The sequence below is a fragment of the Dipodomys spectabilis genome, unplaced genomic scaffold (assembly GCF_019054845.1).
Source record: "Dipodomys spectabilis isolate Male_0828 unplaced genomic scaffold, ASM1905484v1 ptg000032l, whole genome shotgun sequence".
Lineage (NCBI taxonomy): Eukaryota > Metazoa > Chordata > Mammalia > Rodentia > Heteromyidae > Dipodomys > Dipodomys spectabilis.
In genome coordinates this window covers 22,935,177-22,949,185 of record NW_024870709.1, presented here as the reverse complement: position 1 = coordinate 22,949,185, position 14,009 = coordinate 22,935,177, and the positions used below count along the sequence as shown (strand labels likewise).

Below are 14,009 nucleotides of genomic sequence, written 5' to 3'. Positions count from 1 at the left end.
TATGACCTAGTAATTGAAGACTAACAAAGTAATAAGGTAATAATTAGATCAGGTCATCCAATTAATTATCCAATAGAAATTGACATGATGAATTTCGTGATCAATCACGACAAGGTCTAGAGGATATTTGATATTAACTACCAGATTTTCTAGCCTCTTCTGTAGGTTTGAAAAACATCTTCATTTTAAGGTACAATTTACTTTCAATGCTATTTAATAATCAATTACCAGAAATGAAATTATCTATCTCCCCTATAATCAAGCTTATAGAAAAAGGAAATATTGATGCCAACTTCAATTCCATCATACCTGTTGGGATGAACATAAACAAGCTACTCATTATTTTAATGTATAGAACTTTATTCAAGAAAATTATTTAAAAAGTCTAGTTGTTGTATTTGGTTGTTGTATTCATGTATGTGGATATGTATATAAGTAAATATGCAGTTTTATACATATATGTTTATATGGTATATATATAGAGCAATGATTTTGCAAACATACATACACACACACACACATATATATATATATATATACGCATATACACACTCACATATATGTATTTAAGACATATATAGCTTAATGTCCAGAGGATAGTACATTTTCAATTAAATGTTTTTCCTAATATTTGTTTATTTTTGTTTAGCTATTCATGATTTCATTCTTTATTTGCAAATATATTCATCTTTTGTAAATGCTATGAAGGTGTTGAGAGTTTTGACTGGAGTCAGTTCAGGCTTTGGGAAAGCCGAATGACTAACAAAGCACAAATGACTAACAAAGGCATAAAACACTTTGATTTAATAGATAATCAGTCAATAGAGTGTCACATGTGATGGCAACGTTACAAAGTCTATGTAAAAATAAACACACAAATCATTTTATTATGAAGACCATAATTTTTAATCACAGACAGACATATCACAACCATGTCACAAAAATACTCTAATAAATGAACCCTAAGATATGTACTCAAATATTTTTTTCTTTTCATGCGATTGTTTCTAACACATTTATAAGACTATTTCTTTGTTGCTTTGTATGTCCCTTCCCCACAGTATAACCCCTGCTTTCACTGTATTTGATGTCGGTATAATTTGTGGAGGGGAAGGGGAAAAACAAATCGTTTAAATGGGGATACAGGTGGACCCATTCCAACAATGAGATGTACAAGTCGTTATGTCGAAAACGAACTTTACAACTTTGGTGCGGGGACGGGGGAGTATTGGGTGGGGTTGGGGGAGGATGGGAAGGGATGGGAAGGGGAAACAAAGGAGGAGGCTACAATGCTTGATAAAAATGTACTCATTATCTTGCCCATGTAATTGTAACCCCTCTGTACAGTATTTTCACAATAAAAAAATGAAAAGCAAAAAAAAATTTGAGAGTAAATTGTTTAAGAGAGTAATTTTTTACTACAATACCTTAGTTCACTTCTGATGGATCCTACTATTACTTATATTGGCAAGTATATTTTAATAGAATGTTGTCTTTCTGAAACATCTTGAGATGGATGCCACCCTATTTTAATGAGTCAAAGTTCTGAGTACAAAGTGGCAAACTTTGGCGTGGCAGGGGCGGGGGGGGGGGGGGGGGGGGGGGGGGGGGGACGGAGGGGAGGGGTTGGGGAGAAAAAAATGTTTTTACTACCTCTAAAATAATAATATGTGTTATTAAGTTGAAATAACAAAGGAGGAGGCAATAATGCTTGATAAGAAATGTACTCATTACCTTGCTCATGTAATTGTAACCCCTCTGTATGATATTCCCCCCACATACACTATATATATAATGTTTCCTTGACAGAAGGTACTTGCTTTACAGTGTTATAAAATTATCTTTTTCATAATCTTTCTCACAAGATTTGTAACTTCCTTATTTCTAAGACTATAAATAAAGGGATTTAATAAAGGAATTACTACAGTATAAAAAACAGCAACAAATATGTCTTTATCCCCTTCATTAGCTGAACTGGGTCGAAGATACATAAAGAGAAGAGAGCCATAGAATATTGACACAGACAAGAAGTGAGATGCACAGGTAGATAAGGCTTTGCCTCTTCCCTCTTTGGATTTCATTGTGAATATAGTGAAAAGAATACAGAAATAGGATATTAGGACTACAGTAATAGTAAAAGCTTGAATTGACCCTGACAAAATAAGTATCATCAAGTCATTAATGTAAGGGTCAACACAGGAAAGCCTATATAATGGAAGGATGTCACAAAAAAAGTGATTGATGTGATTTGACTTGCAGAAAGCTAACCTAAATAATAGTCCTACGTGAATGATCGAATGAACGTTTCCACCAATGAGGGCACCTGCGGTCATCTGAATGCAGAGTTTCTTGGACATCTTGATGTGGTACTGCAGTGGGCTGCAAATGGCCACATAGCGGTCATAGGCCATTGCTGCCAGAAGAAAGCAGTCTGTAGTTTCAGCAAAACAAAGAAAATAAAACTGTGCCATGCATTCATAGAGGGAAATCCTTCTGTCTGCAGATAATAAGTTCTCTAACATCTTTGGAGTAACGGCACAGGAACAGCAGGAATCCATGAGAGCCAGGTTTCCCAGAAAGATGTACATTGGTGTGTGAAGACGGCGTTCCATGTAAATCAAGGCCACCAATCCAAGATTCCCCACCATGGTGACCAGATAGATGGCAAAGAACACCACAAACAAGATTATCTTTAGGTTTTCCTTATCTGTAAATCCTGTGAGGGTAAATTCAGTCGTGTAGTTGTTCCCATTCATTATTACCTTGTCTGTCAAGATAGGAATTATGAAGATACAAGGTTTTAATTGAATGTTTAAAATTTTTTGCTCCTTTTTTCTTTCATAACAGTTAAAGAAATTTCTTTTATTTTTTAATTGTGAAAATACCATACAAATCAGTAATTTTTAAATAGCATCTTTCTTTAAATTAAAATGTAAGTTTTGAACTTTTTTTCTGTTTCATCATAAAATGCAATAGGGTTGTAAAGTTCATTTCCAACATAGTGTCTAGTGAGTATCATTGTTGCATTGGTTCGTCCTTTGTCCTGTTGTATAATCTTGTGGGATGGGGGGATGGTAGGGAAGAGGGTGAGTTGTAGGAAGGGGATCAGGAGGGGGGAAGTGGTAATCAAGAGAAAATTAGGGAGGGGGGAACAGTATTTTAAAAGAAATGTACTCTTTATCTGATCTTTATCTTATGTAACTGTAACCCCACTGTTCCTCACCTTTACAGTAAAGTTAAAAAAATGCAATAAGAATATATATGTGGACAGAATTAGAAAGCTAGCAAAATGATGGATCGTTACTCTCTGAATTTTAACACAAAATGAGAAAAGTCATTGAAAGCTATTTATCACTTTTCAGGAATTTATTTGAAATTATCTCCATAATTCTCTGCATAAAGTTGAAATTAAATTCTGAAATCAAAATTTCTTTTGATTTTTGTCATATATTTGTTATTTAAATGACTCATTAGGACATAATAACTGATGAACATTATTATATAAATTCTGTGGTCAAAATGAGTTTATATTTCCATAATCAAAGCATTAAAAAGAAAACAATAAAAACTTCTTTATTCCAAAGCATTAAATGTAAAACTTCTAAAATATAAAAGTACTGTATATAATCTATAAAGGCATTGACAAATTACTGTCTGCATGCCTTTATTACTTAAATGATTTTCTGTAATTTTACCTATATAATTTGAAATTTTATAATGAGAAATACAGATGAATTACCATATTATTACTTCATCTTAGAACCAAATGCCACTCAATATTGACTATAGAAAGATAGAAAATAATTAAATTTTGGAACAAATGAAAATTTTTTAGCAATGTGAAGACATGTATTTATGAGTAGTATAATTAGCAATAAAATTTAATTTGAAGCTTCTCTTAGATTTCACAAAGAGGTTTTTGCTAGTGCATTGTTTGCTTTATTGTTAAGGTGTTAGAATATATATGTACCTTGTTTTCCAAAAAGCTTGGTTTGAGGAAATGAAGATCTCACATACTAGGTCAGTGGTAGTAATTATGTCTATTATACTTGCAAATTTAAAGACTTCTTCAGATCCTAAAGGAATTTCCCTGACATCAGTGCATTTCTTTGGGGACACTAAGTCCTAAAATACAAACCACTTGACATTAATTAAAGATATACTGTGAGACAGTAGGAATAAAATAAATGACCCTCACTGAAATCTGTTTGGTGATCATCTTGGTTATTGTGTGTAGTAAAGTGGGTTGGTTGAAGCTTATATATTTGATAGCCTTGGTACTTACTGGTGAAACAGGGAAGTGAGAGACTCTTATCCAACCACTGATCTAACCTAAAAATATCATGGCTGTTTCTTAGAGTAGTTTTATGGCAAAGTGATGTGATAGTCAAGTAGTATTGCTGACAAACTACAGCTCCACCTAGCTTTAAGTTGCTTTAGGATGAATCAGTTAGAACATATAACAGAGACAACAAACTCGCTGAAAATACAGTTTACATCTAGAGAAGATAACACCCTTGTACCACTGAAGTACAGTAATTTGAAATATTATTAAACTAGAAATAAAGTAGTAGTCCAAATGTATCTAAGTATGTTTATATCTAGGATAGAGATGAATTTGTTACATGGTGTCTAGGGGGAAGATGGATTTAAAAATAAAAGGATTTTAAGAATGGGCTTTTGAATGGAATGAAAGGGATAGAATGGATAGCAGGCACGTAGTGCTGCACTCAGCCACTGGTTTGTGATCTAGTCTAGCAACAGTTTTTTGCCAAGTCTGGCTTTGAATATATTTCCCTGTTCTCTGAATCAAGCATGACTAAGATCACAAGCTTACTCATACATGCCTGATTTGGACAAACCTTTGTGGAATTGTCAGGATCATGAATGACAAGAGAAGGCCAAGAAATGATCACAGACTGGAGAAAATTAAGGAGAGATGATAATGCAAATGATATACTGAATTAAATTATGAAACAGTAACATAACATTAGGGAAAAACTGCTGAGTTATAAAATAAAGCCTGTAGGTTAGTTCAATATTATTGGATTAGTATTACCATTCTAGTTTGGTAAGTGTACTAGGATTATATAACATATTCAAAAAAAGATAGGATGGATAAAGTATACATGGGACTTTTTGGCCAGGTGCTGGTGGCTCACGCCTGTAATCCTAGCTACTCAGGAGGCTGAGATCTGAGGATCGCGGTTCAAAGCCAGCCCGGGCAAGAAAGACCATGAGACTCCTATCTCCAATAAACCACCAGAAAACCGGAAGTGGCGCTGTAGCTCAAGTGGTAGAGCTCTCGCCTTGAGCTGAAGAGCTGAGGGACAGCGCCCAGGCCCAGAGTTCAAGCCCCATGACCGACAAAAAAAAAAAAATACATGGGACTTTTTGAACTATTTTTATTATACCTCTGTAAGTCTAATATTTTATTAATAATGAAGCTAATGAAAAGTAAAAAGCAAAGAAAGAAAACAAGAGAAAAGGTTAATATAGAGTAAATCCCTTGTTTATCAAATAAGTAGTAGTAAAATTGATTTCTTTAAGATAGACAAACCAAGAGTAACATAAACCCAGATATGATGTATTGAGTATATAATTAGCATACTATCACAAAGGACATAGCTAAAACAAAGCACAAATTACCTGATATGCCAGAAGTTTTGTAAAGAACAAGTTATAAGTACATTGTATTCATAAACTGATTTTTTGAATGGAAGCTTCTTTGTACAAGTACTTAAAGAAAATAAAAAAAGATATTAAGAAAGAGATTAAAGTTAAAACCATATGTATAATAAAATACATTTAATTAATTTTAAGTATAATAACCTGGCACTGGTTTAACGAAAACCATCATTTGTAGAAATTTATGTGAATACTATTAAGTACCTATTCCAAGTGTTTCATGTTTATCAAAATAGCTACATAGTTGGCATGGGACATGTAGCCAAAATTATGACTTAGTATGATTAAAAATTTTAACTTAAATATAATCAGAAAACATACAGAAAAAACAAAGCAAAGTGTTATATATAGTATCTCTGGGGAAACTTTTAGTTCTTATTCTGGGATAACAATTGTAAAACATTAGGGATGCTTTCTTAATCCAAGCAGGAAACTTAGTAGTAAGAATCTTAGAAACTAAGTAGTGAGAAACGACTAAGATTTTATTGAAATTCTCACAACCAAATTCCCAGAGTTTTACTAGTGAAAGAATAATACTGTACATCACATAACTAAGAAAATAGGTACTGGCAAGTATGCAGCCGAAAGAGAACTCTAATACCATGCTGGTGGGAATGTAAACTTGTTCAGCCACTCTGGAAAGCTGTATGGAGGTTCCTCAAAGGACTTCACAGAGAGCTTACCTATGACCCAGCAATTTTACTCCTAGGCATTTATCCAGTGGAACACAAACAAAGCTACCTTAAAACTACCAGCAAAACCATGATCATTGTAGCATTATTCACAATAGCCAAGATATGAATTCAACCCAGATACTCATCAATGGAAGAACAGATCAAGGAAAGTTGGTATATACACACAATAGAATTTTATGCATCAATTAGAAAAAATGGTATCATACCATTTATAAGAAAATGGAAAGATTTGGAAAAAATTATATTAAGTGAAGTAAACCATACCCAGAGAAAAAAGGTTGCATGGTTTCCCTCATTTGTGATAGATAGAATATACCTATAAATCTGTAAGTAAACACTGTGTGGTATGCAAGTGGGTACAAATAAATTAATTGAAGCAAAATAGATTCCATGGACAGCTCAAATAGTATAATCTTTCAAAAAGACTAGATGAAAGCCCAACAAAGTTGACATCAGGAAATGAGTACTTGAGGGTGGGGAACGAGGGAAAGGGGGTAGACAAAGGGGAGAATGCAGCCAAGAATTCATTATATATATCACAAAATTAAGAAAAATAAGGGAAAGAAGAATTGAAGGGGATGAGAATGTTGAAGGAGGACTAATCAAGATGCACTGTATTAATAAGCTACGTTGTTATATGCATATCCTTTGTACAACTACTTAAAGATAATAGCTTTTTTAAAAGAGTGTAAAATATATCATTTCAGGATCAAGTGTTTCTCTTGAAAAGTTAGTATATGGAAAAGATATTTTCTTAGGGCAAATATCTACAAAAGTAGTTCTGTTCTAGGAAAACCAAATAAAACATTTTGTTCAATTCTTCTTAAACCATGTGGATACACAGTTACATACCTTCTGAATAAAGATTTGAAAATACAATCACGTAAGTGTGATTGTAACATAAATTGTATGCTTCTCAACAGAGATTGTATCATTTACAATATTGTATGCCTTACAATACTATTTTACTCTATGCTGCTCAGAAGTTAAGAACCATAGCCTTAGATACTCTTGAGGGAAATGAACTTGTAAATTCCAAAGCATTTTAATAATGACCTTAATATAAGGTTTATACACCCTGGCTCAGGCAAAAACATTTTTTTTGACAAGAACTGAAATTCAAGGTTTTGAATCTTTTATCTTTCACATTTCAGTTCACACATCCTTCAGTAAGAAAATTTTATTGAACCAATGTCTTGATTTCTTTTAAAATTAATGTCATTAAAAGTAAAATTCAGTGTGACATCTACTTTGGAAATTCCCAATACTGGGAAGATTTTCACATAACAGCAACATAATAATATTGGTGTTTCTGAGGGGTCTAGGTTCCCTCTCATCTACCTCTTGGCTTAGAAAGTATCTTTGAAACAGTCAGAATGCAAAAGGGCACCAAAACTATAGTGTTAATTTTATCCCTATCTTTATAGAAGATGTAAAAGAAAGATTTTGTTTTATGGACTCATGATGATAGCATATGACTCAATGATTTCCACAAACATGGATAATTTCTGCTTTGTGTGTCTTAACGCTTAATGAAACCTCCAAACAAAATTCATTTTTATTTATATTTTCAACTAAGACATAGAAATATTTTCTACAGGAAAGTTTCTCTATGCAGAAAGTGAAACCCAGGTGCCTTCCTATATGAAAGAGTTCTTCTAGATATTTTTACTGTCTCAAAAATTAGTCTGTTGAGTACATTTTTCTTTTTGTTTAATTAAGCTAACGTTTTGTTTTTATTATCTTTATATATCTGTAAAGAGGGGTTTAATTAAATGTATTAATTTATGAGCAAAATGTATGATGATAAGTGTAGTTTTCTTTAAGTTTCATTAATTTGATTTGGGTTTACAAATCAGATGCTTTGTAGAAATTAGTCTCCTCAGGGTTACATGTTAGCTCAAGGTTTTGTTTTCTGCATTATTCTTTTAAAGTATATATATATATATATATATATATATATATTTAAAACTTTTAGAATTTATATTCTTTTAAAATAAGTCTCAGTGTCTATACACCCAAAGGACTTTAAGTCATTGCCTATTGATACATATTCATGTTTTCTTTATTACACAGTCAGAATGTTTATCATCCAGAAAGTAAGAAACAATGCTGGAGTGGATGCAGAGTGAATGCTCTGTAGCACTGTCCAACCGATGAATGAAAATTAAAACACAAGGACCTAGCACAAATATAGGCATGAAGGTGTTAAAGGTGTAAAAAGTGAAAGGAAATACACACCACTAAGATAACCATATTCCTCAATAACTAGTGAGCCCATAGAAATTTGTTTACTTTGTGTTTTTGTCATTCTACTGTCATAAAATATGGTAAGACTGGATTTGGTTGTTTATACCTATAATATAAGGTAGAGGCAAGAAAAAGAACGTCACAAGTTTGAGGCCATTCTATTCAAAGTCAGTGAGGAAATCCTGTGTGATAAAGAAGGAAGGAAGGAAGGCGAGGAAGACAAGGCTGGCAAGGAAGGCAGGAAGGCAGAAAAAAGACAGAAGACACAGACAGGAAAGAAGGAAGGAAGGAAGGGAAAAAGGAAGGAAGGAGGAAATGAAGGGAAAAAGGAAGGAAGGAAGGAAGGAAGGAAGGAAGGAAGGAAGGAAGGAAGGAAGGAAGGAAGGAAGGACAAAAAGCAAAATCGCTGGGGTCATATGTTAGATCTCTTATTTGACATATACTAGGACTTCAGTTATTCCTCAACACTGAATTTATATTCACAAAACATTTTCCTTATGAATTAGTTTATTCTTTATTTCTCAGAATCAAATTACATGGCTAGTGAATTTTCTCTGAAGTTATCTAAAGAATCTTAAAGTAATGCAATTTTGCACTTATAATTAATCTGTAAGGTAGTTGTTTTTAAAATAAAGATAACGTAATGTAAAGATAACAATTGTAATCTCTGTGTTATTAATTACTGGCTTGCTAGTCCATAATGCCCAGTAGACTGGCTTTGCCCTACTGGGAGTCTCATGGCAGCATTGAGGGAGTTCCAATATTCACTTCACAAACAGGATTTGAGACAGGGAGAAATAAATACCATTCCCTTCAAACTGCTTTGGAAGAAAATGAAAATCAGAAGAACAATTGTCTCTAGTACCTTCCTTTGAACAGTATCCATGAAGATTTAAGTCTATGACATCCATTCTCAGTTGTCTTATAGGAATTTGGTGAGAATACAATTTTCTAAGGTACTACCATTATATATTGTAAAATTAAATCCTTTTCTTATCAAAACTTTGTGATTTCTGACCAAAGGGATTGAAAACAATCATAAAATCAAAATGTAAAATAGAATATGTTGTCTAGTTCCTGTTAATTCTTACAGACACATAGTTACATGTTTGTAAAACAAAATTTTGAACTCAGTTATATAATTGTTTAATAGACTCTGAAAATTACACTTTATTTTACACTACTTATTCAAAGTAGTGAAGAATGTTAATCTCATGGGCAATTGGTAAAAATGCATCCTGGAAAACCACATTTCAATGAGACTTCTAACAAAGCTCAGTACTCTGTCTTGTATACATAATCACTGAAAAACTCTTAATTTTTTTCTTAACAAAATTTTTAAATTTAGAGAGATTTTTCTGATTATTTCCTCTTTCAAGGTGAAAATCATTCTGACTTTGACAATGTTCCTCATGCAGTAAGCTTTTCTAATCACTGCAGATCATGACAACATATATATTTCAGAGAGACCTGCGCCTCCTCATCTGCTTCTTGCTTTAGCCAGTGTTCCTGAAAATACATGAAATGACAGAGTTCACCACAATTGCAGAACAGAATTCACCATTGCCTTCCTGGTAGCTATGAAATAAAGATGAGTTAATATTTTCTGGAGACTGGATTATGGCATGCTGGGACAATGATCGCTACGAGCCTTACCAGTGTATTCCAAATGTTTTTGCCTTTGTGTCTGTATTGCAAATAAAGTTGGAAAATCTTTTTTCTACAGAATAGATTCTCCAGTAAATGGGAGAACAGCTTAGTACTGATGTTTCCACTTGGGTACTTCCTAGTTTAGGTCACTAAGGCACAGATCTGGATGGAATATTGTGTGAAAATGTTGCACTGAGTTGTTGATAATTTAGCAACACCTAAATTTCCACAGGACTTATTATCACTTACTGTCCAGGCTTATTGAACTCATGGATACATTTTTAATTTATTTTCTACCTTCCTTTTCCTTTTCGTTTATATTTAAAGCCAGAAATAGAAACTTATTCCAACCTCCTTGGAAATATGTGGACATATAAGACATACTCATTTAACTGCATAGTTTTAAAATTGGTATTTTAGTGATTACCCCTCAGCTTAACTTTAATATGCAAGTAAGCCATTAGAATATATGGGTGTGTACATGGATGTGTTTCCTTTTAACATTGAGATTATTATTATTGCTATTATTATTACTATTATTTTGGTCGGTCATGGGGCCTGAACTCTGGGCCTGGATGCTGTCCCTCAGCTCTTCAGTTCAAGGATAGCCCTCTACCACTTGAGCCACAACACACTTCTGGCTTTTTCTGCTTATGTGGTGCTGAGGAATCAAACCCAGGGCCTCATGCATGCGAGGCAAGCACTCTTCCACTGAGCCACCTTCCCAGCCCCAGTAATGACTTTTTTAAAAGAAACAATATTCTCTTCATATATTTTACTAAGCAAATATTCAAGAAAATATTAAAAGGTTATATGTTTTCATAAATTTAAAACAACTAGAATGTTGAGGAAGAGAAGAAAATAATAGAAATAAATATTTAAGTCACAAGATTATTACTTGATTTATTAGTATCTTAACATGAAAGAATTATGTGAACCAATAGTAATAACTATACAGACAAGTTGGTTCAGTTTATAAGATATGATCAAATTCTTGATAAATTGAAATAAAAGACTAATGAACTGGTCTTATTTGAAGAGTTTTGATTCTGAAAAACATTCTATTTTTAAAATACTTTAATTTCTTGCAAAATATCTCCTACTATGTATATTGCATTCATTTTGTCTTCCAAATTATAAACCAGGTAATTGATATTTAGTGATAGCTACCCCATTCATCATTCAAGTAATTATATACTACAAAAATTCTTTTGTCTTAAAAATAGGTGTAAAATCCCCATGTTTTAAGTGTGTTCATCAAAGAACAAAATGACATCTTTCTATCTTTAGATTAATGAGAATCTGAAATGTAAGTATCACAGTGCAATCCCAGAAGTCTTTGCATGACAACTGGTGATTTTTCTGACCCCTCTCTCATTGCAGAGAGCAGTCTGAGGGGACATCATGGAGGCGAACCAGACACTGGTGACTGAGTTTTTCCTCAAAGGAGTAACAGAGCGTCCAGAGCTGCGAGTCCCTCTGTTCCTGGTCTTCTTCTTCATTTATGTCATCACCATGGTGGGCAACCTAGGGTTGATGTTGCTCATCTGGAAGGACTCCCATCTCCACACACCCATGTACTATTTCCTTGGGAGTCTGGCCTTTGCAGATGCCTGCACCTCATCGTCTGTGACCCCCAAAATGCTTATGAATCTTTTAACAAGGAATCACATGATCTCCAGGTTGGAGTGTTTCTTTCAATATTACTTTTTTTGTTACAGTGCAACCTCAGAGATATTACTCCTGATGATGATGGCCTATGACCGGTATGTGGCCATCTGTAACCCTTTGCTCTACCTAGTGGTGATGTCCAACAGACGCTGCACCTGGATGATCAGTGTGTGCTATGTCATTGGCTTCCTGCACCCTTTAATTCACGTTGGATTATTATTCAGACTAACTTTCTGCAAGTCCAATGTAATAGACCATTTTTACTGTGAAATCTTGCCACTGTTTACAATTTCTTGCACTGATCCATCTATTAATGCATTAGTAGCTTTTGTATTTGCCACTGTTATACAAGAATTTTCTTTCATTAGTATCATTATCTCTTATACACGTGTCCTGTTTGCCATCCTGAAAAAGAGATCTGAGACTGGCAGAAGCAAAGCCTTCTCCACGTGCAGTGCCCACCTGCTGTCTGTGACTTTGTTCTTTGGCACTCTCTTCTTCATGTATGTGCGCCCTGGGACTGGCCCCGATAAATATCAGGATAAAATGTACTCTCTGTTCTACACTATCATAATCCCTCTGCTGAATCCTTTTATTTACAGTTTAAGAAACAAAGAAGTTTTAGGTGCACTTAGTAAAGTAATGAAATAACTGTTTCAGAAACCTTCCCAGGCTCTATTTTCTTTCTTTCATAATATATTTTAATGAATTGTCTTGAGTTTTGCACATGAAAGTGTGTTAATCTCTCCTTGTCAAGCAGGGTTTCATTTATTAGTTTAACCTGCTGTTCTTGAGTGGTAGAAACCCTCATTCCCTTGCTGTCTGAATTCTCACTAATTTAACCGTTAGAACTGGTAATCCCAGCAGTCAGCAAGCTGGGGCAGGATTGGGAACTGGCATCCAGCCTGGGCTATACAACAAGACTCTGTCTCAAAACAAAATAAACAGAATGAAAGAACACCTTTGGTAAAAGTCACTAATTCCTTCAACAAACCCCAGATTGTCTATTTTCTTTTGTGGGCATGGTCACACAAGAGTGCCTGAATTAAAAGAGAGTATATATGCTGTTATATGAGGTAAAAGTTTAGTCTAATTATAGTTGTCCTTGTGATTATTTATTACATTGATCAAAATAGTAAACCCATTAAGGATAGGTCCCCTTTATTTGTTATTTGAATTTAAAATCAGACCATGAAATGGAACTGAAATCATGAAACTGAAACTAATGTTACTTGTTTAATGACAAAGTACTTCCAATGTATATTCCAGCAAAGGAAAAATTAATACATAAGTACATTGCTTACATATATTTAATCAATAAATATTTAATAAATGCTTGTTATAATTAGTAAATGTACATATACATATTAAGTATATATTAAATATGTATTTAATAAATATTGATTTATTTAAAGAATGGTTAATTCCTTTTCAACTGTACATTTTAGTCAGCATGTATAAACATAAAACTAAATATGAAATACAATAATATTGTTAAACCAAAGGTAATAAGACATGTTGTGCTAATATACTTAAAAGAAATATTTCTATGAAAATTAAGAATACTTTTGAAGTGTAACATAATTTTATTGCATATCAAGCTTTATCAAAATTTATCAGTTACATAAATTAGTAGTTGAACACATTTTAATGAAACTTGATTAGAAAAATTGTGAGTTCTTATAAAACTACATTTTAGGTTATTAAGTGATATTATGGAATGCATATACCTTTTTTATAAAAGGAAAGGTTGGTAAACTTTATTTTATTTTTTTAAAAATCTGTGAAAGACAGGATACATGTGACAAGTGGAAATAACAAATAGTAATTTATGGAAAATACATGCATTTGACATTACAAAGCATGATGTCCATGACAGACTGGAATGCATATTCTGGACACATTGATGCCAGTTGAAAGCTGTTAGGTCTTAGAATTTGACACCCACATTAAAAGAGCAGATAACGTTTGGTCAATTCATAATTAGTGACATAGAGATGACTCTTTTTGTTATGTAAACTGTGTAAGTTTGGTCACACTGCTGTGTAAGCAATC

At 33.3% G+C, this 14,009-nt stretch overlaps 2 protein-coding genes across 2 annotated transcripts; one reads left to right on the top strand and one right to left on the bottom strand.

Moving 5' to 3' along the window:
* Positions 1-1,829: 1,829 nt before the first annotated feature.
* Positions 1,830-2,756, bottom strand: LOC122105656 (olfactory receptor 5K3-like). The gene has a single exon (XM_042676980.1). It carries the CDS (start codon positions 2,754-2,756, stop codon positions 1,830-1,832), a length of 927 nt encoding a protein of 308 aa, XP_042532914.1.
* Positions 2,757-11,687: 8,931 nt separating this feature from the next.
* LOC122105642 (olfactory receptor 5AC1-like) lies at positions 11,688-12,605 on the top strand. The gene has a single exon (XM_042676966.1). It carries the CDS (start codon positions 11,688-11,690, stop codon positions 12,603-12,605), a length of 918 nt encoding a protein of 305 aa, XP_042532900.1.
* Positions 12,606-14,009: the final 1,404 nt, after the last annotated feature.